The sequence below is a fragment of the Ipomoea nil genome, unplaced genomic scaffold (genome assembly GCF_001879475.1).
Source record: "Ipomoea nil cultivar Tokyo-kokei standard unplaced genomic scaffold, Asagao_1.1 scaffold2845, whole genome shotgun sequence".
In the NCBI taxonomy this organism is placed as follows: Eukaryota; Viridiplantae; Streptophyta; class Magnoliopsida; order Solanales; family Convolvulaceae; genus Ipomoea; species Ipomoea nil.
The window spans coordinates 1,236,663-1,261,295 of NW_017619273.1; the positions used below are offsets into that span (position 1 = coordinate 1,236,663).

Consider the following 24,633-nt stretch of genomic DNA (forward strand, 5'->3'; position numbering starts at 1 on the left):
ACCTGCGTTAGCATAATCAGTGACCCTTCGGAGGGCCTCCTCATATGTGGTCGGGGGGTGGAGGATAAAATCCTGGTACAGATACCCCGCCCGGAGGGAGATGTGAAGCATGTGAGTGGCGGTCGCATCATCCATGGGCTCGACCTCCCCGACCGCTGCCTTCCACTTGATGAGGAAGTCGGTTAAGCTTTCCCCTTCGAGCTGCTTGGCCTTTTCGAGGTACATATAAGACTTCCTCACCACTTTGGAAGTAATGAACTTTCGTACAAACTTGATCGCCAGGGTCTCAAATTTGTCGATCGATCCCGGGGGCAGGGTTCGGAACCATTCTGCCGCCCGACCGGTGAGGGTTGAGTAGAAGGCCCTGCACATCACGGCGTCTGAAACGCCCTTCAGCATCATATTGCTGAAAAAATCATTCACGTGAGCCTCAGGATCTGTCCGACCGTCGTAGCTCTTCTCTCCCGAGACCTTTAAGTCGAGCGGGTAAGGCTGAGCCATTACCGCTGCTGTGAAAGGCGTCTGGTGGAGGGTCGATCGGTCGGTCGGGGGTGCTGTAGGATATGCACTCCTGAGCTGCGCAACTTCCGCCTGGAGGTTGTAAAGCAATCCTCGGGTTTCGTTGAGCTCGGCGGCTTGAACGGCTTGGGCAGTATCCCGAGCGCGTCGCCGTCGGTGAGACCTCGACCCGCTATACCCGGATGAGGCCTCGTGGCTAGCTTCCTGCATTTGTACGTCCTCTTGCCCGCGGTTCGGGTCTTGGGGTCCCAAACGCTGGCGCATCTCCGGTCGAAGACGATCAAAAGCTACCGCTCGGGCAACCTCTTCAGGGTCTTCCGCTTGAACGGCCTGAGCTGGTGCCTCCATCGCATCAGCACCCCCCGACTCCAACCGCGAATGAGCCGAGCGTCGAGCCCGGGAAGTGGACTGACGCTGCGGCTCTACTTGTGTGGTCGGTTGTACTGGAGGGGCGGCGGCTGGAGCTGTATAGGCAGGCGTATATGGTGGATAACCAACCGGGGAGGTGTAGCACATCGGTTGACCTGGCCAATACCCGTATGGTGGAGGTGGGACCGGGTACGGGTACTGGGCGGGATACATCATCGGCTGCTGCTGGTATGGCAGACCGGGTGGTGGGTATCCCGGTTGTATGTAATTTACCGGTTGCTGGGCGGCCGGGTATGCATTTGACGGATGCGGTGGTGAAAGGTTGAGGTTGAGATCCATCGTCTGACGCTGCTGTTGGGTAGCATAGTGGTCGGAGGAGCTTGCCGCATCCGCCTGGTCGTCGGCGAAGTTGTTGTGTGCCCACGGATACATGTTGGTATGGTGATCGGGTGCTCGTCAAGACGTAGCTTTCTTGCACGGGTCCCCACAGACGGCGCCAAAATGATACTGCTAATTCTACGTAAGCAATATAAATAACACAAGACCAAGTAAAGCAAGTAAATCTTTATTGATCAAGGTAGAGTTCCTAAGTACAATCTACTTGGTTGCACTGAGTACCGACTGACTGCGGTCGGGAGTCTCTAGTTACAACCTATCGATCGTCCAAAAGTCCTCTACGCTGTAGCTACTGTGGGCACTTATAGCCGCTGTGCCGGAGACAAGATCCCAGCCGCTCGGCATGTCTTCCACGTAGCCACCACGTGCCATCCTCCTGGGTGCCCTGCCTGTCGATGTAAAGAGCCGCCACGTGTCTTTAGTCAGCTCTCTCGCCGAAGGACTACCGCTCGGGGTTGACACCATCGCTCGGGCAACTCCCGGTCGGTTCCCGACCGGGTTCTTCTCAAGGAGCCCGACCTTTTACCTGCAAAGACAAGGAGAAAGAGACAAAGACTCCTCGGTCGTGGTGGAGCTATGTCGGTCGGGATATTCCCTACCAATAATAATAATAATAACAACAACAACAACAACAACAACAACAACAACAACAACAATAATAATAATAATAATAATAATAATAATAATAATACAAAACAAGAATATATTGTGTATTGAGAAGCCGAAAGGCTCTCATTTAAAAAGCCTTAAAAAGGCTTCTCCGTTTAGTTTTTTTTTTTTTTTTTTAATAAATTAAAGTGACGGCGTTTTGAAAAAAATTATATCTTCCCCAAAACACTAAGCTCAAACACGAGAGCAATCCGCTGGCTAACCAACCATCTACTTTGGCGTTTTAACTTTTAACTATAGTCAAAACGTCAAAGTTGGCAAATTCATTAAAATTTTAAGGGATCCGCTAATAACCAAATATGGCCAAAATGAAAGGACTTTCATTGAACTCCAAATGATCTCATTCTATCACAGACACAATCATTTCAAGAATATATAATTATTAAAAGATGGGAAAATCATATTAAATGTAAAACAGTAAAACTACAATGTATACCACTGTGTGACTGCACTCCCTCAGAAAATTGATTGGGATCATAATACCAAAAAAATATATATTTGGTAAAATAAAAACTGTTCTAGATCTGATTAATATATTTCCGCCAAAAAATGAAAACCGGATAGGTAGGGAGAAAAGCCCTGCATCAATAAGTTGGGATTGATGGATCAGCCTTCACAGCATACTCATGAATTCCTCCCGCTATGTTAAACACCTTCCTAAAACCCTGAAAACACAATATTCAGAAGCTCAAACAAAAATCTGTCAATGTGATACATTAAGGAAATGGGTACTGTTAAGTATACAAGTATAACCCTATGTGAATGGACTCCCATGTTGTACATGTACTTTCGAATTGAAAAATAATTATATTCTTTAATGTAACAAGATATAAGAGCAAAGGGGTTTTGAAAAAAAAAAAAAAAAGTTATCTAAGGTTAGAGTACGACTAAAAAAAATGTGTACAATTTGAAAGATCAAAAGATCTGGCGGGTTGAAAATAACAACCACCCGCCAGTTAGACAAAAGCAAAGATGAAGAATCAAAGAATGAGACAATGTATTATAATACTAAAAGGTTACAATATATTTCTACAAGTCTATATTTCTAATGAAGAAACATCATACATATATATAGAGACACATAACTCTTAAGTAAGCACCTATTCATAAACAGACATAGGACAGACACAACTCTTTGTTTTTCAACACTCTCCCTCAAGTTAGAACATCTAGGAAGTTCCAAGCTTTGATTAAAACAAACACTCCACCTTACTCTAAAAGGCTAAAAGCAATCCATTTTCAATGTCAATGCATCATATAATCTACTCAATTTTCTCTAGGTTTCTTTCCCTTTAGTTGACAGTTACAAAATAAGTTTTGGAAAAGCAAATCAAAGTATTCGTGATAGATACTTGAAGCATCCGCATAAAAGAACCAATAGAGCAATTGCATCGACACAATTAGGCTTGAGAGAATGGAAATGCAGATAGAGGTGCATGACACATACACAATATAAATGATTATTTCGTTTACTAGTTAAACATCCCAACATGGGGATTTCATGCTTAGAAAAAGCATTTAAAGAGAACAGTGAAAGTTAACCAATGATTGCAGAGCTCAAGCAAGTTAGGTTCAACATGCTTCACAAAACTGCTATTTCCATTTGAATTCATCATATCAGTAAATAAAAGATACTGCACTTATTATTAAGCCTACAGCCATTTTTTATAGGCTCAAATACCATCTCTTTTAGTTCCATTCTTTCAAATATTAGGCCCTTTTATCCCATGGCAGACGGTACCTGGGACTTGAGCAGCTTTCAGATTTTAGTCATTTTAATTGATGTTATAAGTCTTGAGCAACTTTAACAGTTTTCCTTAAACTAATGTTTTATGTATTCCTGTGTGTGACAATTATTTGCTTTTCAAATGAGCAAAGGTTTTTACATGGAAGATAAACTATGCTATCTTTTAAATTATAAGCAAATGCCAATTGATTTACCTGTGTCTGCAACCACTTGGCAACTTGCAAAGACCGCATGCCATGGTGACACTGCAGAAAAGATTGATATTGGTTTTAACAAGAGGGGTATTCAACATTCAGAAACAAACATTAATTACAAAGTTAGAAGACAAAGAAATGAGCATGCAATCAAAGTTGAAAGCAAGCTTTTCATGGTTGATGGTTCAAACATGCTGAATTTCAGCTAAGTCATCATTTGTCAAGACTCTTTGGCATAAGCTCCTTTGCTTGGACAGGGAATTTAGTACATGTTGCTAGGTACCCCAAGGGGAATAACTTTGATGAAATAATTTCTTAGATGTATTACAACTTTATCAAGGATTAGGCCCACTTTTTACCAGTCAGGTTGGCGGAATCGTTATGATCAAATACCCAAGTCCAGCGGTGGAACCGTGGAAGAAACTACTTGGTTACAGTGAGATCTCGAAAGCTTGAAATTGGAAGCCATTACCACATATTATCAATTACATATGAAGAATGAAGCAAGTACAGAAAGAATACAGATAAGAATCCTTGTTGTACAGAGACATAGAGTAGTAAAAGATAAGAGGAGGAAGAATGGCAAGTGTTGCATGTCAGATGACAAGTTTAATGCAAGATAACATTATCAGTTTAATTCAGAGACCAACTGGTCTTTGAAGAGTGACAATCAAGTGAGTGAAAGTTCACACATTGGAGTGGGTGAAAGTGCTGTTAACATCCCCTTCCCACAAGGGCTTGCCACCTGGCAACAACCTAGGCAAAGACCAAACTAAGTCCAAATGTTATGCTTTACTAAGAAATATGTACGAACCAGGACATATGTATCCTTCTGAGGATCAAACTTAGTTGTAATTTCGGGTCCCCATTCTCCAAATTGGCGAAGTGGAAGAACCTGAAAGCCTGGCAGATGTGCTTTGGCTCTGTGCAAGAAAAAATAAAACAGAAAGAGTAAAAAGAGTGAATAAGAATAGTACTTCACATTTTCTCTACTTTCTTCCAGACTTCAACAAGCAATAGAGAGGGGGTTGCTGAAGTTAGGAAAAGAAAACTAGAAATTAGTCCTGCAAAATTTTGATCAATTTCATGTGAACATATGAACATTATACTTTTCAATGATTAAGGCCTCTTCCAAGAAATATTTATTTCTTCATTATATTTCCACTTTCAACAGTTACTTCTGATATTTGAAATGCAGAAACAAAATAGCTTTAATTGGAAATCACTCTGAATTAACAAAGTCAGCTCATACACTTCTTCTGGTTCCCGAACATCAACCAATTGAGCATCTTCCATGAAAGTGGGATCGTGCAATTTCACGTAAAGCTCATTGGGTTGGATATGCTCAAGAATGGATTCTTCCCTGGACATAATAAAACAGAAAAGTAAGAAACAAGATGTGTATACTAAAGGAGTTTCAATTGATGACGAGTCCTCAGATTACCTCTCAGATAGGACTTGCAATAAATGCCATCCAAACTTTGTTTTGCATCTGACAACCTTGTTAATGGGTGCACCAAATGCAGCTTCCTCAAATTCTGGCACCTGTATATAAGTTACCAAGTTAAGAAACATCAATCAAGTAGAAACTTATCAAAAAAAAAAAAAAGGTTATCAACTGATTTTGGCATGTAGGACTGCATAATGCAGCATGTGATCCAAGAGAAATGGAAACACTAATAAAAGCCCCAAACTCCCAATTAGAGAATAAAGCCTTGTTCTGGTAAAGAAGAACAGCTAGGGCCAAATCGGCCAATCCTTCACTCTCAGGCTAAACATTGTTTAGCACTAACAATGAACAAAACCATTGACCTTTAAAACAAGATAAAACATTCAAAACCCAGGAGCAAAGGTTTTACCAGCCAAAAACCATTTAAAACCACTAGTGCTACTAAAACAGAACTAGCTTATCTGCAAGGTAATAGCTTTCAAACAACTGCCCCTTTAATCCCTGGGCATCCTTTTCTGGCAACAGGAAAGAGAAGGCCATTCTTTCTGGGTGTTTATAAACAAAGCATAAACAAAGCAACACAGATTTCTACAACCTCTGTCAAATTTTCACATTGAACCATCCTTGTATATGAAGAATGTAGTTCTATGGGTATAACAGAAAGGTTTTACCAGATACAAAACCATGACAGATGTTAAAGGAATGACAATTGCAAAAGTTCAATATTCAGAAATAGAAAAGGATAAGGAAATACGTAGAAAATTATTGAAAGTTAACTGGAATTTTAAGTTTGGCATCCCATTTATCTGGGGAAAATAAAACCACAATTGATTAATCATCTCCTGAACCCAAATATGTGTATAATTCATAATAGCATTCTTACATCATCTTTTAGAGTAAATTATAAATTGTGAGGCATCTGCAGTCTTGGTTTCTAAAATTTTAGAGCCTGCAAGTTCCAAATGAAACATTTTAATTTATGATTAAGCCTTAAAACTAAAGCACAGCCTTGAAAACATTTTGATTTCAATAATCACAAGGACCATCTAGGAGGGAAAATAGCTCCAAAAGGTCAAAAATCAAAATAGACAAGTAATAAATGCGGCATACCATTTGCCCCTTTCTCACCCAACCAAGCATTCCTCCTCCTTCTTTTGATGGGCAAATTGAATATTCAGCAGCCAAATCACTAAGATCCTCACCTTCATATAACAAGTTATTCCATCAGCAAAAACCTTGCATGGACCAGAAAAAAGAGAAGATTGGATCTAGTAACCAGGGTTTATAACCCAAGTTTAGAAGTACAACTCAAATTTCTCTAACACATGAACACTGTTACCAATTATTTACTCAGTAGTATAAAAAAATGCATGGAAACAAACCTTGTGCAATTCTTTTCTGAAGTTCCAGCAAAAGCTTCTGGTCATCTTCTTTCACGAGCAAATGCTGAACTAATATTTCCCTATTGTGTTCTGAACTGCTTCCAGAACTAAATGAAGCTGACAAGTATGTGGTTTCATATAGTATAAGCAATAAGTGAATGATAAGAAACTTTAATCTTGGTTTGTGAAACGAAAACAGAGGGAATAGAAATAGGTTTGAATAAAGAATGAAATAGAGGAGGACTAAAATAGAAATACTATTTCATTATTTGGTTCATAGAAAATAATACAAAGAGAATTATATTCAAGTGTTAGATTGGTTTAAGGAATGAAAAATGAATAAACAATCAAGTGACAAAAATACCCATACCCAAATCTGTGCATGTGTAAGGAAATTTTCAATGGATCTTACTCTCGTGCCTCCTTACAAAAAATGAAAAGGGTGGGATATTTTGATTATATACAATTGGTTCAGGAAAGAAGAAAAAAAGTGTCATGTGACAAAAATGCCCTCCTGATATCATTTTTGGCAAAGAGACATGGGTGTAAGAGGCATTTTTATTGCTGGCCTGTTTCTTGAAATGTGCCTGTTGTTAAGACTATGATAGGAATTAAGCACTGCTCAGTCTCTTCAATTATTCATACACAAGAAGTAATTCTCAAAAATAGGATCCACAACTCTGACTCTGCTTTCTTTCACTCAATTTAAAGATAAGCCTTGAAGGGGAAATGGAATAGAAGCATTGCAACTGTAATTTTTCATCTCTTTGCAGGAGACAATACTAACAAAGGCATTGCACAAAGAGTAAGGAAAACAACTGATCATACTTTTCTCATAGACTAATTCAACAATTGCCAAAATTGATCCGAATAATAAACTTGCAATATCCAGAATGTCGGCAGCGTGTCTCTTCTGAGTTTTCTTTCACAGACAATGTTAAGAAATAGTGAAATACACAGGAGGAAGGTTTTAAAAAAAAGTACTCCACTATAACCGGCTCTAATAGCCAAAAACTTCGTAGAAATACACAGGAAGGTTTTCACCTATTAAACCCTGACCCATACAAAACTCCGGCTTCCATGAAAACATTGTTCACAACAAATAAAATGGAGTAAGCAAATCATCACTGCAACACAAGTGTATAGATAGAATCACACAAAAATGTCGGAGAAAATAAGCACCTCTGATGCCTTTAGAAACAGGAAGCCGGTCTGACATGACTGAGAGATTGACCCTCCCGGGGACGGGAAAACGGCGACTGAGTGTACAGTGCAAGGAGGCTCTTCCGGCAAGAGCGAGGGCGAAAGTGGAGAGCCTGGGAAAGGATGGAGAGGGCGAGATTCTGGCAGCAGAGAGAGCCAATAGAGCCGCCGGAATGGCAATCGCCGGTGAATGAGAAGTTGCAGCTCTTAGCATTTTGCCTTGCCGACCGCACAAAAGAAGAAGACTCGCCGAAATGGTTTCAACTTTCTACGTCCAAAGCGGTAAAATTAGAAAGAATATATTCATTCAAGATAAATTTTTACTTCCTATCCTTTCCTTTACTATGATAAAGTCACAAGTTTTTTTAAAATTACCAAAAAAGTATATATACTTTACAATACCAATTCAAACTTCCATAAACATGGTACCTCTATACATTTTGGCACGTGAAATCACTCCTTTGAAAACTAGCAATGCTATCAAGGTTTGGTGTGTGCGGACTTATGAAATTTCAGAAAGGAGAGGTAGTGAATAGATCAAATGTAAGGAGTGTGTGTTTCATGACCAAGAGGTATGCCTAGATTTGTATTAACAGAATAGTGTTAATATCTTATTGTAAAGTGTCTGGGTTTTTTCCCTTCAATTAGTTTGTTCATGTAAAAAAAAAAAACAAAAAAAAAATTATTGTATGTAACTTTTCAGTTCGTATTTGAATTTCTATACCTGTTTAAATTATATAAATTTTCTGTGTGCAACTTTTCTATTCGAATAGTTATTTCTAGTAGAAACTAAATAGACTATTATATATATTTTGCAGTAATTATACTCTGGACCGCGGTTCACAAAGTTTTATGGACCATGGTCTGAAAACGGCGCCATTTTTTTAAGTAAAATAAACAGCAGTCGTTACAACTTAACGGAGCGCGTATTTTTGTGTATTAATTACCAAATGAAACTACAGTGTATCTAAACTGACACTGCCTTACATATTATTTTTATATTATCAAATGAAACTACAATTGAATTGAAATGAAACTGTAGTTGTATTGAAATGAAACTGCAGTATATACAAAATGAAATTGAATAACAATTTCACATATTTGAGTGTATATTCTCCAGCGAAACTGTAGTTATATCAAAATGATACTGTAGTTGTGTTGAAATGAAACTACAGTGTATATAAAATGAAACTGAATAATATTTCACATATTTGAGTGTATATTGTGCAATGAAACTGTAGTTATATCGAAATGATAATGTAGTTGTGTTGTAATGAAACTTTAGGGTATATATAAAATGAAACTGAATAATAGTTCCACATATTTGAGTGTATAATATTGAATAAAACTATAGTTATACCGAAAATGAAACTGTAGTTGTGTTGAAATGAAACTGCAGTGTATACAAAATGAAACTGTAGTTGTGTTGAAATGAAACTGCAGTGTATACAAAATGAAACTGAATATATTATACAATCAAAATTACTTTTTGTAGACGGCGCGGAACTGGTGCCGTTTTTTTTCATTAAAAGAAACGACACTGTTTTGATGTCTGTACCATAATGCATTGTGGACCGTGGCCCACAGTATAATTTGCCATATACTTTGTTATTGCGTTGTCTTTTTTTTTATTCATTCCTATAAACAAGGCTCGTGTGTGTCTCTGTGTGTGTGTATATATATATATATATATATATATATATATATATATATATATATATATATATATATATATATATATATATATATATATATTTATTTATTTATTTATTTATTTATTTATTTATTTATTTATTTATTTATATTTATTTATCTACTGATTCTTAATTGTAACTTATTTAATATTTTTTTTGTAAAAAATTGTTATCCTTCATCCAATATTGTACCCTGTAAAACAAGTCAACGATGTATTTATGGTGTCTTTCAAGGTTCATTATCTACTCCGGTGAGCATGGTGACTAATGGTTAGTATATCATAGTGTATTTTAATTGTAAAATTGAATTTCAATATGTTGATCAAATTTTTATATCTTCAAATGTGAAATTGGTTCAAACAACCATTCTTTACCCATTTGATACATCCTCGATAAAAAAACTCAAGTTGTAGTAAAATGGTCGAGAATTGTACCCACCGATCAATATCTTCTGTGAGAAATGGTGAGTTCATTTGAGCATTTTAGTTTATTTTTTTCAAAACTTATTTGATATGTTATTAGTTAACTTATATTTTATTTAAAATGTTTTTTATAATTTTATGTATAATTATTTCTTATCTACTAATTTTAGTCTATTATAGCCATATGTTTTTTATTCAAGGAAGCTTTTATTGTTTTATTCGAATTTCAACACGTGTTAAGAATAATTGTAAAATTTTGATTATCTAAAAACGTATCTTAAGAAATATTTAGAATCCCTAATTTTATTTTTAGTATCTTAGAAGATTTCTAGAGTCATTTAGAGCCTTTAAATTGTAAAGGGGGAGAGTAAAAATTATTCATGACAAGAAAAAGAAAGGAAAATAATTTTCTTAAATTGTTTTTAATATGGTGTGGGATTTTTTTGGAATAGCAAAGTTGGTAGCAAAGGATACCCAAAGTAAAGTCAAACAAGGTAGAAAAGATAGTAGCATGAATGGTGATCTCAAGTTTGAATCCTAGAAGCAACATTTTTATTTGGAGTAACAAAGGTTGTTAGGGGTGTGCAGAAATCGAGAAACCCGATTAACCCGACCGACCCGAACCAGAGGAGAAGCAATGGTGCGGAATCTGAAACCGAAGAAGCTTACCCGATCCGATCTCGTTCTCAGAAGCCGGTTATAAGAAGTAGGTTTGGGGGTTATAAATTCCACCCGAACCCATCCGACAAACCGATTTAGGGTTAAGACTTTGTATACCCTTAGGTATTCGACGTCGTGTAAACTTAGTATATATGTTGCGTTTTAAAGCTTGTAGCTGAAACCCTTGTCATTTGCCCAGCTTCCTAAGAACTCTCTCGACTTTCGTAGTCCCGTTCTCTCTTCTCTCTACTCTGAAACCCTAGTTCTTACTTCTTTCTTCTCCAGTTCTCTGAGTTCTCTCGGTCTCTCTGAGTCTCTTCTAGAGTTCTAGACTTACAGACTGAGAGTGTGAGTCTCCGATGGAAGCTAATATTGTTCGGTGGAAGCCCTATTCTGTTATTCGGTGTGTTATCGACCGGTGCGGTGGATTGTAGATTGCTGGCTCGGAATCGAAGCCCTTTGTTCTCAGGGTTTAATTTGGAAAAACGAAGTAATCTCTAAACCCTAATCTTATACATAATTATATTATAGTCTTATAGATTGTGATACGTTGTTGTTAGTTGTGATTCTATGATTCTGTGGACTGTGATAATGTCAATCTGTTGAGAAGTTCCAGATTGCATGTCACTTGTCCCTTGTTTGTGAATTTATGATACTTTGATTAGGGTTTCTATAATTCTGTGGACTGTGATAATGTCAATCTATTGAGAAGGTCCAGATTGCATGTCACTTGTCCATTGTTTGTGAATTTCTGATATTTTGATTCGGGTTTCTATGAATCTATAATTATGTGGACTGTGAATATGTGAATCTGTTGAAAAGTTCCATATTGCATGTCACTACTCACTTGTCCCTTGTTTATGAATTTTTAGAATCACTTAGTTGTGATTGTATGATTTTTCTGTATTTTTTGTGGAAGCCCATAGCCCATGTGTGTGAAATCCATATAAATGTTGAGCTTTTATGAAGTGTGCATCTATTGAGACTTGAGAACTGAGAAGTTCCAATCTTGCAGATTGCATGTCATTCACTTAATTGCCCCTAATGTATAAGAAATTGTGATATACTGATGTGGTGAAAGTCCCCAAGTTTTGAAATCCAGATAATGATGCCTGATGAGTGATGAAGATGAGGCCATGAGCTATATAACAGTCTCTGCCTCTCTTGAAAGGGAAATTAAAACCCTGAATTTGGATTTCAGTAAAAAAAAAATGTCAAGTTTATGGATGTATGCCCTTAATGGTTTTGAAAATGGTGACACAATTACACAAACTAAATTACTTAAAAAAATAATTATGTATTCTTTGAAAATGATGACACAAAATGTGTCTGATTCTGGAATGGTTTCTGCTTTCATGCTCTGTGCTTCTGTGTAATTGTGTAAAAATGTGTAATTGTATGGCTTACTCACCTGACTGTGAGACACTGAGACTGTCTATTATTCATTTATTCTCTTGAATATGAACCATACTTATGTGTATTGATAGTTAACCATTTCTTAGATGGAAAATATCAGTATGCCTAGTAGTCAACCTCCCAACTCTTCAATAGAGGGACCTTCAGGGGTGGAAGCCCAAACTGTTGAGCATAATGAACAGCAGAATGTGCAACCTCCTGCTGCAGTTCCTGAAAAGAAGAGGAAGAAGGTTGAGGCTAGATCCTTAGTATGGGATCATTTTTGAGAAAATTCTTGACAGTAATGGTGTTGCTGTAAAAGACAAGTGTATTTACTGTGCAAAAGTGTATCTGGGTGAGTCAAAAACACATGTTACATCTTCCTGTAGAAACCACATGATGAGTTGTCTAAAAAATCCTCACTCTAAGGATACTAGGCAATCTCTTTTAACATTTCAAGTTGTTACATCATCTGATTCTGCACGACATACTGTGGGGGAAATAGGGACCTGGTATTTAATCAAGAGTCAATTAGGAGGGCCTTGGTTGAAATGATAATATTGATGAACTCCCCTTTAGATTTGTGGATGGAATAGGTTTCAGGAGGTTCATAGCTATTGCTTTCCCTAGGTTTATAGTTCCATCTAGGTGGACTATAAGTAGGGACATCCTAGTTGTCTATGAAGAGGAGAGACTAAAATTGAAGTCATTTTTAAGTGGAAGCAGTCATAGGGTTAGTATCACTACTGACTCTTGGACATTCATCCAAAGAATTAACTACATGGTAGTAACTGCCCATTTCATTGATTTTGAGTGGAAGCTTCATAAGAAAATCCTTGCATTTGTCCCTGTTACCTCTCACAAAGGTGAATATCTAGCCAAAGCCCTAGAAAATTGTTTGCTATAGTGGGGGATTAGAAATGTGTTTTCTGTGACTGTTGATAATGCCTCATCAAATGACACTGCTATGGGGTTTCTGAAGAAAAAACTAGTGTCTTGGGGATCATCTACTACGAGGGAAAAGTATCTTCACATGAGATGCATTGCCCATATCTTGAACTTGGTAGTTCAAGATGGTCTGAAAGATTGTGATAGTTCTGTTAAGAAGATTAGGGAGGTGGTCAGATATGTTAGAAACTCTCCTGCTATGCTTAAGAAGTTCGGGGATTTGGCTCATTGGTTGAGTATTAAAAAAAGGTCTTCTTTGTGTTTAGATGTTCCAACCAGATGGAACTCTACCTATTTGATGTTGCAGTCTGCATTAGCTTACCAGAAAGTGTTTGAATCTTTGGAATCTGATTGTTCTTTCAAGTCTGATTTGGGTAATTCAATTCCTGATTTTATGGACTGGAAATCTGTTGGCAGTTTGGTCCAGTTACTGAAGTGTTTTTATGACATGACCATTTGGATTTCTGGTTCTTTATATGTCACCTCAAACACATTCTTTACTGAGATTTCTGATTTGTACTGCCTATTGAAAGACATGGTGGAAGCTGGTGGGGCAGTGGGTGATATGGGGAAAAATATGAAGGCAAAATTTGAGAAGTATTGGGGTGATGTTGATCAGATGAATCTAATGATTTTTTTTTTTTGCAAACATTCTAGACCCTCGAGACAAGTTAGAGTATATGTCTACTCAGTTTAATCATCTCTATGGTGAGGTAAAGGGTAAACCATTCTATGACAAAGTAGTTGCTGCTCTGGATAAATTATTTGATGATTATTCTACATCTGCCTCTTCTAGTGTGAGTTCTGTCCCTTGTGTGCCTGTCTCTTCTGTGCCTATTTCTGTTCATGCTATATCTGCCTCTTCTGTTTCTGTTGGGAAGCCACAACATTTACTCAAGTCCCAAATTAAAAAAACAAAGATTGGAGTCTCGGGGTAAGAAACAAACTGAGTTGGATATGTACTTGAGTGAGGCAATAGTTGAAGAGGAAGAATCTTTTGATATACTTGGATGGTGGAAGATCAACTCTACTAGGTTTCCAGTTCTGTCTAAGCTTGTTAGGGATGTCCGAGTCATTCCAATCTCAACTGTTACCTCAGAATCTGCCTTCAGTACATCTGGGAGAGTATTGGATCTTTTTAGGAGTTCATTAACTCCACAAATTTTGGAAGCATTGGTGTGTACACAAGATTGGCTTAGAATGCAAAATACTCCTTTATGTATTGAGGAGAATCTAGAAGAGTTGGAGAGGTTTGAAAAAGGTATAACTTTAGGTCTTTACTCTTTAGTAGTTTAGTCATTAGTTTTTTTACTGTTTTATACTAATACTTGTATGTTTATTTTGCAGAGTTAAAGTGGTGATGGTGGAAGTGGGAAGTCTTTTGGTTCTACACTTGCTACAATTCCTGTAATGTTATTCTTGACATTACTTGATTTTATTGCAATCTTTTACAGTATTTGACTCAATTGCAAACTAATCTCACTTGGTATTTTTTGAGCCCACTGTGACTGAATGACTGATGTTATTAGTTACTAGCTTGAATGCTTGAATGCTTGAACATTTGTAAGACTGTAACTCTGTAAGTATGAAGGTCTGGTAACTTTTACTAAGTTGATGCCTCAAGTAGTCCAGTCCCTTGGGCATTTGGCTGGTAATGTATGAACTATTGTCTATTTTATTATGTTTGTTTCCTTTAAGTTGGCATTTGGTAAGGATGAAGCTTCCACCTTTAATCTGAAAAGAAAAGGATTAAGTTGGTGAGTTGCTCTATACTTAAGTTATATCGAAGCAATTTGCCCTTAATCTAAATGATATGGAAAAAATGCTTAATGAGCCAAAATTGATATAATCCCTTCTCTGTGTTTCATTTTTTTAGAATTCTAATGCTTGCTTGTGTAATAATTATTTTCACTAACTTGTCAGTTGTGTTACAATTCACAGGAAGAAGAGCCTCAAATTGTCTAAAAGTCTAGGAGTTGACACTTGCTGATTGTTGCTGATTTTGCCGATTTTGGTGCTTCAGTAGTTCAGTTTAGAGTTTAGACTGTTCAAGTGTTCAATAGTTATGTATTTTGTAAATTTGATCATTTACACTTAAGAGTTAACACTTGTGTAGAGTTTTGATCATTTTGGAGTTTTGGTCTGTACTTTGTAACAGTTAACACTATCAACTTTACTTTTGTAAGTTTTGTTAGAGTCTTAGACACTTAAGACTCTTACGGCCCGTTTGGTTCACGGAATAGGCCAGGAATGGCATAGCATTCCCAGTAATAGGCATATTCCTTTGTTTGGTAACCATGTCTATTACCAGGCTTAATATTCTTAGTAATAGCCTATTACCTGGTAATAGCTATTATCAGGGCCCCCCCTGGTATTAACTTATTCCTGAGTCCTCAGGAATATAATATTTTTTTTTTCAATTTTAACCTTTATCATTTTCTGCGTTCTCTCCCCCATCTACGATTCCTTCCTCGATTCTTTGCATCAATCTTTGCAATTCTTTCTATCATCTACATCAACATCAAATTAAAGCTTCAAACAAAGGTAATTTTCTCAATTTTATTTTTTACAAATTAATTCATCAATTATTTTTTACAAATTAATTATTATTGATATTTAATACTGAATATTCATAGTAAGTAATCCATGTTCCTGGGCAAATTAAATTAGCACTGCATCAAGAAATTTGTAACAATCAATTCATACAATATCATTTTCAAATGATTATTATACAGTAAATTGATCAACAATAATAAAGAATACTCATAATCCCATGCGTTTCATTACTCGTGGCCAGAAGATGGTGATAACAATATTGTTTTGCATGAAAGCATACAAAAAATATATAATTATCAGAAGGGAACAAAAAACTCTGTGAGCCACTTTTTTTTTTAATGCCAGAAAGCTAACCCGCATTGTTCAAAATCATCGTTAACAAAGATCACATCAAGTGCCTAATTTTCTTGTCCTTGAACAGAAGCTTCTTCCAACAATGAACTCTCTCTTTAATGTCTTTCTCTTTTCTTGTTAAAATTCTTAAATTCCAAAGAATTTGCATCAACCCACAATTCACCTATTCTCAGAAGCACCGTTATTAATGCTGCCGATGAACCATGTCGTCCTCTTTCGCCGTGCCGCTTCAAGTGGTTTACATAGCCATGACTTCTCTAATATATATATTTCGATCACTAACAATGATAGAATGATTAAACAAATTAATTCTGCTTTTAGAGATAATTATGTGAAATGGCATGAGGGAGATAGATAAATTAATCACTTGTAATTCCTCGTCTGCTTGAACTAATCACATCTCCTTGTATAGTGAAGATAGGAGTCTTAAGAATGACCAGGGATCGAGTCTCACCAGCGACAGTGGGGAGCAACCTCTCAAAGTGAGGGGGGCTCCTTGTGCGCAGTGAGCACCGGTCTAGCCTCTGTGGTTCATGTTCAGTTGAGTCACCATGATTTACATCCTCCCAAATGCTCTGTCGGGCCGGGGTGTGGGGGGGCTCTTAGGGTTGGGGTTCAGCCTTTTTTGGAAGATAGGACTCTTAATTATCTGACAAGTTGTTGTAGAAAGACTCCTTGAATCAAGGATAATCTCTTATCTTGAACAAAACTCCCTGATGCTTTCAAATTCAGTTGTTCTTTCACTTATCAGTAATATTTGTGTATATATATATGTTAATTTTTATACAATAGTGTAGTTGCTATAGAATAACATTATTTAAAAAACATATGTAATAATAATAATAATAATAATAATAATAATAATAATAATAATAATAATACATTTGTATAGAGGTATTTATGTCTTTTACAATCATATTCAATTTATATTCCTTAAACCAACCAAACACTGAAATAACATTCCTAAACTCTATTCCTTCAACGAACCAAACAAAAGAATACAATTCTTATTATATTCTTTGCCTATTCTATTCCTTATGGAATACTATTCTTATTCCTTTAAAATTCATTCCATGAACCAAACATGCTGTTAGTGTTAGTTAATAGACTACTTAGTAATATTAATTACTAAGTTAGTATTATAGTATTAGTCTATTACACTAGAAGTTATTTACTCAGTTAGATACTAAATTGGTAGCTGTTTAACTTTTTCTATCAATGAACGTATGATGTTGATTTTTGAATTAATTTGTACATTGTTTTAAAACCGAAAAACTAACGGATATCCGACCGATTCGATACAATCCGAAAAATGTTATAACCGAACGGATAAGTCAACAAAATAAAACGAATTGGGTTGTCAAAACTAAAATTTGAAATTCGATCGGAATACCCTCCCCGCCATCCGATCTATCCGAATGCACACCCCTAGTAGCAGTAGAATGAAGCTTAGACATGTTGTCAAAGTATTCCATTGGGGGCAAATTTTGTTCCATGCTGCTAACTACCTAGTTTCCTAATGTTAAGTCATCTCTCTTCACTCTTCAACTTTTATTCTTTCTTTGAAACCATTCGTTTTTTTCCTTTCTTTCTTTTTTTTTTTTTAATAATTTGAAACCAATCTTTAAAAAGATTGTCGCAAATTTTGTCCGTAGAGTCAATACAAAAATTTAATAATATTTATATTGTAATACGAATTAGAAATAAATTTTTTTAATAACGAAAAATGTAATATTTTGAGGACAAATGTAATGATTTTATATTTTGATGTAAAATATAGACGGTTAATTTTTAAATATTTTGTTCTTAATAGAAGATTTAAAATCAAATAAGAACATATTAAAGGAAAAGAAAATAAAATTTTTAATTTATTATCTAGAAAACTACTAGGTGAATAACTCATTCATATAGAGTCTTGCAAGAAATTAAGACTCTCAGATAGAGAAAATTTTCAAATTCGATCGAATTAAAGACTTTCTCTAAAAAAATCTCATTTAAGAACTCTTTAAGAGACAAACTCCAACAGCACGTTTGGTTCACGGAATGAATTTTGAGGTAATAGGAATGCTATTCCATAAGGAATAGAATAGGCAAGGAATAGAATAGGAATTGTATTCTATTGTTTGGTTCGCGGAAGGAATAGACTTTAGGAATTATATTACAGTGTTTGGTTGATTTAAGGAATAGAAATGAAATATGTTTTAAAAGACATAAATACCCTTATAAGAATATGTGATGGTGGCGATGTTGGTGGTGGTGGTGGCGGCGATGGTGACGGTGGTGGTGGTGATGGTGGTGGTGGCGGTGGTGGTGGTGCTGGGGTGGTAATGGTGGTGGTGGCGGTGGCAGTGGTGGTGGTGACGGTGACGGTTGTGGCAATGGTGGTGGGGGCGGCGACGGTTGTGGCGGTGGTGGTGGTGGTGGCGGCGATAGTGGTGGTGGTGACGACGATGGTGAAATAGGATAAATTTATATATAGGATAAAAAAAATTAGGTTAAAGAAATGGGTAAAAAAAAAGAAATAGATTCTAAAATCTATTCCTGAGCGTTCAGTAATAGGCTAATACCAGGGGGGCCCTAGTAATAGCTATTACCTCATTTGAGGTAATAGGCTATTACCAGGAATATTATTCCTGGTAATAAAAAGGGTTACCAAACAAAGGAATAGGCCTATTACTGGGAATGTTATGCAATTCTCGGCCTATTCCGTGAACCAAACGGGCCACAAAAAGATGAGAAATGCCTCATAGACAACATCTGGGATTTATCTACAGAAAAATAAACAAACCCAGAAAAGTTCCTATTTTAAATGCTCTGGTCAATTATTTTCACTTCGAAAAACAATTAAAGAAAAAGTCATTTACCTGTTATGTATTATATACTGGTCCTCAAGCTGATGTTTATTTAAAATGGGAAGAAATTGCCCTCTTAGGGTGTGTTTAAAAATCAGGAAAATGACTTCTGAAAAATGAGTCATTTTTTCAAAAAATAGTTTAATATTCATTGTTTGGTTGCATTCTGAAAAACTGTCTTAATGTGTTTGATCCATTTTCTGGAAAATAAGTATAATGATATAATTAAACATTTTAATTGTTTTATTTAGAATATAAAAAATATTTATTATAATATTAAAAATAATGTACAAAAGAAATCCAATATTATTGTACAAACAAAAATTAACACCAACCTGTTAAATCCTAAATCTTAATACATCACATTCATAGACTATACAACTAAATTAATTTTACCACATCCAGACTTCTGCAGTTTAAGTCACAAGCATCATCACCAATGTTCAACTCATACTTATTTGATTTGTAATTGTGAATAGGTGCCCTAAAGAAACGGCTCGCAACCAGCTTTCAGTATAAGTTAATCTTATTCGTAACAGAGAAAGCAGCGGAAGGACGCAGAGGGTACGGGGCAAGGAAGAATAGAGGCGACAACTACGTAGATGTACCGGAAGAGGCCCGTAACGTTTTGGAACGATCGACAAACACACAAACGAACGGAGCCTAGTGGGCATTGATAGGCGTACATATGAACAAAATATATAGAAATACAAGGTGAGTTCATTGTTTAACATGATATCAGAGCCTAGTGGGCATTGATCGGCGTCGTTCGCCGCGAAACTCCTGCCGGTGAAGTCACCTCCCTGCGCTGACCAGAAACAAGAAAAATGACAAAAGAAAAATATGAAGAGACAAAAATGCCCTTACTAAAAATAGAAAAAGTCATGAGAAAAAGTATTTGGGGTAAGAAAAAGTCATGAGAATGACTAAAAATGTCCAAAAAATAAAAGTCTATAATGTTAAATGACAAAAACAATAATTTTGAATTAAATTTTGAATTACCACCAAAGACAATGGACCTCTGATGAAATTAACTCTTTCAAAAATGAGATAATCCTACCCTTAACCTAGTTTCCGAGAAACACAACTCCAATTATTTGTAATTATTTTGCATTTACCAATTGATTGTAAATTATTTAAATTAATATTAGATTCTATCAATAATAAATTGATTTTTTCTTACTTAATTTTTGGGGGATATAGTTATATTTTTACATATACTTATAATTAGACACATATACACATTATCACAAAAAAACTTGAATAAGACTTGTGAAGTTCGTTCGTTCCTATAAAGAACACAAATTGATGTTCATAGGGTATTAGTAGTGAATAAGAAACTTTACTTAAAATTTAGAGTTAATAATCAAAATGGTCCCTCGACTATGCTGTAATTACCAATTTGGTCATCGACTATCATTCTTACCTAATTAAGTCCTTAACTATACAATTTTTACCTAATTTAGTCCTCTGTTAATTTGTTTGTTTGTTGACCGTCAAAAATGAGGACAAAATTGTAATTCTACTGGCTCTTTTTCTCCTTCCCCATTTAGCATCGTAAAACCTTCGGCGACTGTGTATCCAATCCACAGTAGATTGCTCACCAATTACCAGTTGTTAGTGTTGTTGGTTTGTTATACTTTTTAAATGTTTATTCCAATATATTCCATCATCCAACCATTAAAACTCACTCTTCGCCTAACTACAAATACACTAGAATTTCCCAAGTGGATCTCTCTGCAGTCTGCACCCACCCTGGTCCCTCTACCTTCTGTATGGTGGCACAAACAACAACCCCAAATTGCTTTTCTTGCTCTCTTCTAACATTCAAACAAACTCATAATAAATAAATTTAGAAATTTGGGAAATCGCTACCCTAATCTTGTCTTGGGCGAAGAAGAGGCGGGGGCGGGAGGCGAAGCGGCCGGTGGGCTCGACGGCAGCTTCAGCTAGAAGGCTTTGCCTGATGTGATTCATGCGTTTAGTAAGTTCTTCTTGCTCTTCTTTCAGCGCTTCCATGCTTGGAGATCGTTGATTCGGTACTTTTGGCCCAGAGAGCGCACGCTCAAGAGAAGAATTCCGGTCATCGCGAAGAATTGAATGAAGTTGTGTTTTCTCTTCATTGCGTTGGCAAAAAGGCCAAGAGGCTTCTTAGTGCTTCCTACGCCGCCGGGGAAGGCGGGGCGCGATGGCGGTGAAGTGGAGGCCATGGTGATCCAGCTCCTAGCAGCACTGGAAGTAAGAGTTTTGACCGTGGAAATGGTGCATGTATTGAAATTCCATAAATACCCTCAATTTTGACAGTCAATTAACAGTTGACCTAACAGAGGATCAAATTGGATAAAGTTTTCATAGTTAAGGACTTAATCGGGTAAAAATAATAGTCGATGATCAAATTGGTAATTTCGCTATAGTAAAGGGACCATTTCAGTTATTAACTCTAAAATTTACTTGCAATGAGAGGGTGAGAGTCTAATTTCGTTTGGTGTTAAGTCTCGAAGTTAATTGATTAATGTATGATAAATTATTTCTTTCTAGATGTATTGAAAGAAAACGATCAATATACAAAAAAAAAAAAAAAAAAATCACTTCATCAATACCAAATAAAAGTGTTATAAATTATAATATTTTGTATTATTTGTTTATGTGATTTGCTTGTATCGTTTAGAAAATTATTGACCATAATTTTTATTCATTAATTTTATTTATATCAATAACATTATGACACGGGAATTTCATTCAAATATATGTATCATTTGTTGATAAATTGAGAAGTTGAAGTTTATTATATTCTTATTCTTATTATAATTATTAAGGGCCTAAAAGTTAAAAATTTTCATCACCCATTGAAGACAAAAAAAATACTCTAAAGAAGAAAACAATTTGAAAGGACAAGGACTATTGAGTTGAAATTCGAGCGTTCAACTCGGAGAAGGCAGGAGTTCGGCCATGGATGAGCTTGAATTCCGACGTTTTCTTGAGCTCTTCCCGGTCGTCAGATCTCGCGATTTTCACGTAAACCTCCCAACTCTCTGATAGATACAACCGTATATACACAAATTTCTCCGAGACTACACTATATTTTATTATCTGTTCTCTTTTCCATATTCTTTGATTTTCCTCTGCTAGCTGATATTAACTTTCCAGGAATTTAAGTTAAATTTTAGGTTTAGATTATAGAGGAAAAGAATTAGTTGCTGAAGTAATTGATATATTTAGTTGCTTGAAACAATTTTATTTATTTATTTATTCATTTGTTTTTTTTTTTTACTTTCAGCTTGAATCTGAGACGAGGCCATCAGCTTCTCAGTCGGTGCGAAATTTGGAGGTAGATAAACATAGAATTCTTTCGGTATGGAGCTTGGTTAAATTATAGCTTTATAGCATCTGATTCCAAAATTTTCATCATTAGGGAAGGAAATTACTCAATGAGGGGAATGGAGCTGATGGAGGTAGTTCTAAGACTCGGGAAATTGACTACCATGGTATTTTTGTAAACCATTAAGGGTTCAATTTCTTTTTCTATTTTCTAAATTAGAGTGAACCTGAAGTATTTGCATTTTTAGTTTTTTACTGTTGCTTTGTATTTGAATACATACTGAAAATGCCTACATGAGCATTTAATCATATGAATTGGAAATTTTTGTTAACTAGATGTATTGACATGATACAGATGCATTTTGGAACAAACTGAAGGCAGTTGCAGAGCAAAAGGTTTGTCTTATTACTCATTATTTTTATTCCTTGGTTGATGAATGGAATTATGTCTTTATGGAATACAGGTGAATCCAACATTCACTAGCAAATAGGGGAACTTATTTTGATTACCTACCATTAGCTCTTAATGCATCACTTTTTGCTGTCCAATATACAGAACATATTCCACTCTTATGGTTATGAATCACTTGTTCATTTATAGGCATTCCACGGTTTCCACCAGATGATATGAGTTCTGTTTGTTATCATGATCTGCTACTTTGCGTTCTATGATTTTCCAATTTGTGTTATACTTTGTTGTAAATCTGGGATAGATTCCTTGTTTCTTTTTCCTACTTGAATAAGTCAATGCTACCACCTCTAATTCAGAGAAAAGATAAACGTTGATGAGCAGGGTGTTACTTTTTGGCATCTAAGAGAAATGGGTGGGTGCAAAAAATTATAAATGATATCTTAATTCTTTGTAGTCATTTCCTTATGTCAACTCAGAATTGTCTCTCTATTATATTATGTTTAATGAATACTTCCATAGATTCTGATATGGTAATGTGATTTCATTAAAAACACAAAACTGAGGTGAAACCCATCTACAATCATAGATGGAGGTCTACCTGCAAAGAAGAGAACCCATCATGATCCATACAAGAAATGACCATTCAAACTTAAAACTAGAGAAACCCCTGGAAGAATCAAATTAGACACTCACCCCAACTCCATCTTCCTTAGCAGTAGACCAGAACATAGTGCATATGCACTCTTCATTGTAGCAGGAACACAGAACACTGGCACCTGACCTAAAAGCAATATTTTCCTGATTTCCTTCCCTCTTGCTTTTGCTTTGCAATCCATATTGTCTATTGTAGAAACACCTATTCAAGCTCTCCATTGATTGGCAAATGGAACTGAAATGATGTGATGAAGATGTAATGGCTCTTTAACTGCAGTTGTCCTTGCAATTTACAGGTTGGCACAGCGGAAGCAGAAAAGTTTTGCAAGGCATTTCAGCAAGTTTACATGAAACTTGTAAGTATACTCCATGATAGTGCTTTTGCTATTTGGTTGACTATGGAATCTTTGGACATTATTACCTCAGTAAGAGTGACGCAACCTCTTATTTGTTGCGTTCAGGTTTATGAAGAACTGAGTTCAGATGCTGCTCATAGCTTTCTAAAATCATGATATGGTTTTAGACACTGTTTTCCCTTGTTAGGGACGAGAATTCCGGAAGCTATTTGTTTGTGTGCTCTTCAATCCTTTTTATTCATTCTCTTGCTGTTTTACTCTTTCATATCATAGCTGTACTAGGCTATCACATGTAAACTTTACTGTTTTATCTTTTACTATTAGTAAAAAAAAAAAAGGTCTGTATTGGTGCTTTTCGCAGTTTAGTTCTGTATTAGCTGACCTTGTATTTTTCCCAGTCTGAATGCTTTGAGAGTCTTGTGTTTGGTGAGTGGGAAAAATGGGACACAAGAACCTTGTGCACAAAATGGTGTTGTCGTTTATATATGGTAACAATAGAAGAACAATGAATTAGACTTTGGTTTACCTAGTAGATACCTTGGGGTAGAGGTTGTGAATTTTCTCCGTCACCTCTGAATCAGACTTCTCAAAGTATAAGAATACTAGTCAATTATACGACCATCGAAACACTTGTTGGCATATTTTAGTGAGGACCATTTGTGCGTTTCAAACACTTGTGTGCCCGGTTTTCATTAGGGACTCATCCTCACAAGAATCACAAGTATTATCATCACAAGATTGAGCACATATATTTTCAAATGAGTTAATACCCAAAATTGTCATCGACTATAGTGGTTTTTCTCAATTTCGTCCTAAACGACTTTGGTGACCTAATATCGTCCCAGACTTTTGTGTTTCGCTCAATTTAATCCCAGACTTTTGTGTTTTTGCTCAATTTAGTCCTACATTTGTTATTTTGTCCATTTGGTGTTAAATAAATAGACAATTTCGTAATTTTAATATTGGCATCTCTTTACTCATAGACATGTGAACTGCGAAATCTTTTTTTTTTTACGAATTACTCCCAGAATTACTCCTAAAACTGCAAATATAAAATTTGATTTGCAGGTCCGGGAGTAATTC

At 36.0% G+C, this 24,633-nt stretch overlaps 3 protein-coding genes across 4 annotated transcripts; 2 read left to right on the forward strand and 1 right to left on the reverse strand.

The window, feature by feature from the left end:
• Positions 1-2,307: 2,307 nt before the first annotated feature.
• LOC109159676 (rhodanese-like/PpiC domain-containing protein 12, chloroplastic) lies at positions 2,308-8,209 on the reverse strand. The gene is made up of 8 exons (XM_019307756.1): positions 7,909-8,209; positions 6,727-6,843; positions 6,455-6,546; positions 5,339-5,439; positions 5,147-5,257; positions 4,709-4,817; positions 3,895-3,945; positions 2,308-2,618 (listed from the first exon to the last, which is right to left on the reverse strand). Exons 1-8 carry the CDS (start codon positions 8,141-8,143, stop codon positions 2,538-2,540), a joined length of 897 nt encoding a protein of 298 aa, XP_019163301.1. The 5' UTR covers positions 8,144-8,209; the 3' UTR covers positions 2,308-2,537.
• A 3,998-nt stretch (positions 8,210-12,207) lies between these two features.
• On the forward strand, positions 12,208-13,986 carry LOC109159799 (zinc finger BED domain-containing protein RICESLEEPER 1-like). The gene is made up of 3 exons (XM_019307910.1): positions 12,208-12,351; positions 13,008-13,653; positions 13,706-13,986. Exons 1-3 carry the CDS (start codon positions 12,208-12,210, stop codon positions 13,984-13,986), a joined length of 1,071 nt encoding a protein of 356 aa, XP_019163455.1.
• A 7,666-nt stretch (positions 13,987-21,652) lies between these two features.
• On the forward strand, positions 21,653-24,075 carry LOC109159699. 2 transcript variants are annotated; one of them, XM_019307794.1, is made up of 6 exons: positions 21,653-21,825; positions 22,088-22,138; positions 22,223-22,262; positions 22,484-22,524; positions 23,491-23,550; positions 23,656-24,075. In XM_019307794.1, exons 1-6 carry the CDS (start codon positions 21,760-21,762, stop codon positions 23,704-23,706), a joined length of 309 nt encoding a protein of 102 aa, XP_019163339.1. In that variant the 5' UTR covers positions 21,653-21,759; the 3' UTR covers positions 23,707-24,075. The 2 variants fall into 2 exon arrangements, with proteins under 2 accessions (XP_019163339.1, XP_019163338.1); XM_019307793.1 differs by having other exon boundaries at positions 22,223-22,295; positions 23,656-24,017.
• The last annotated feature ends 558 nt before the right edge of the window (positions 24,076-24,633 follow it).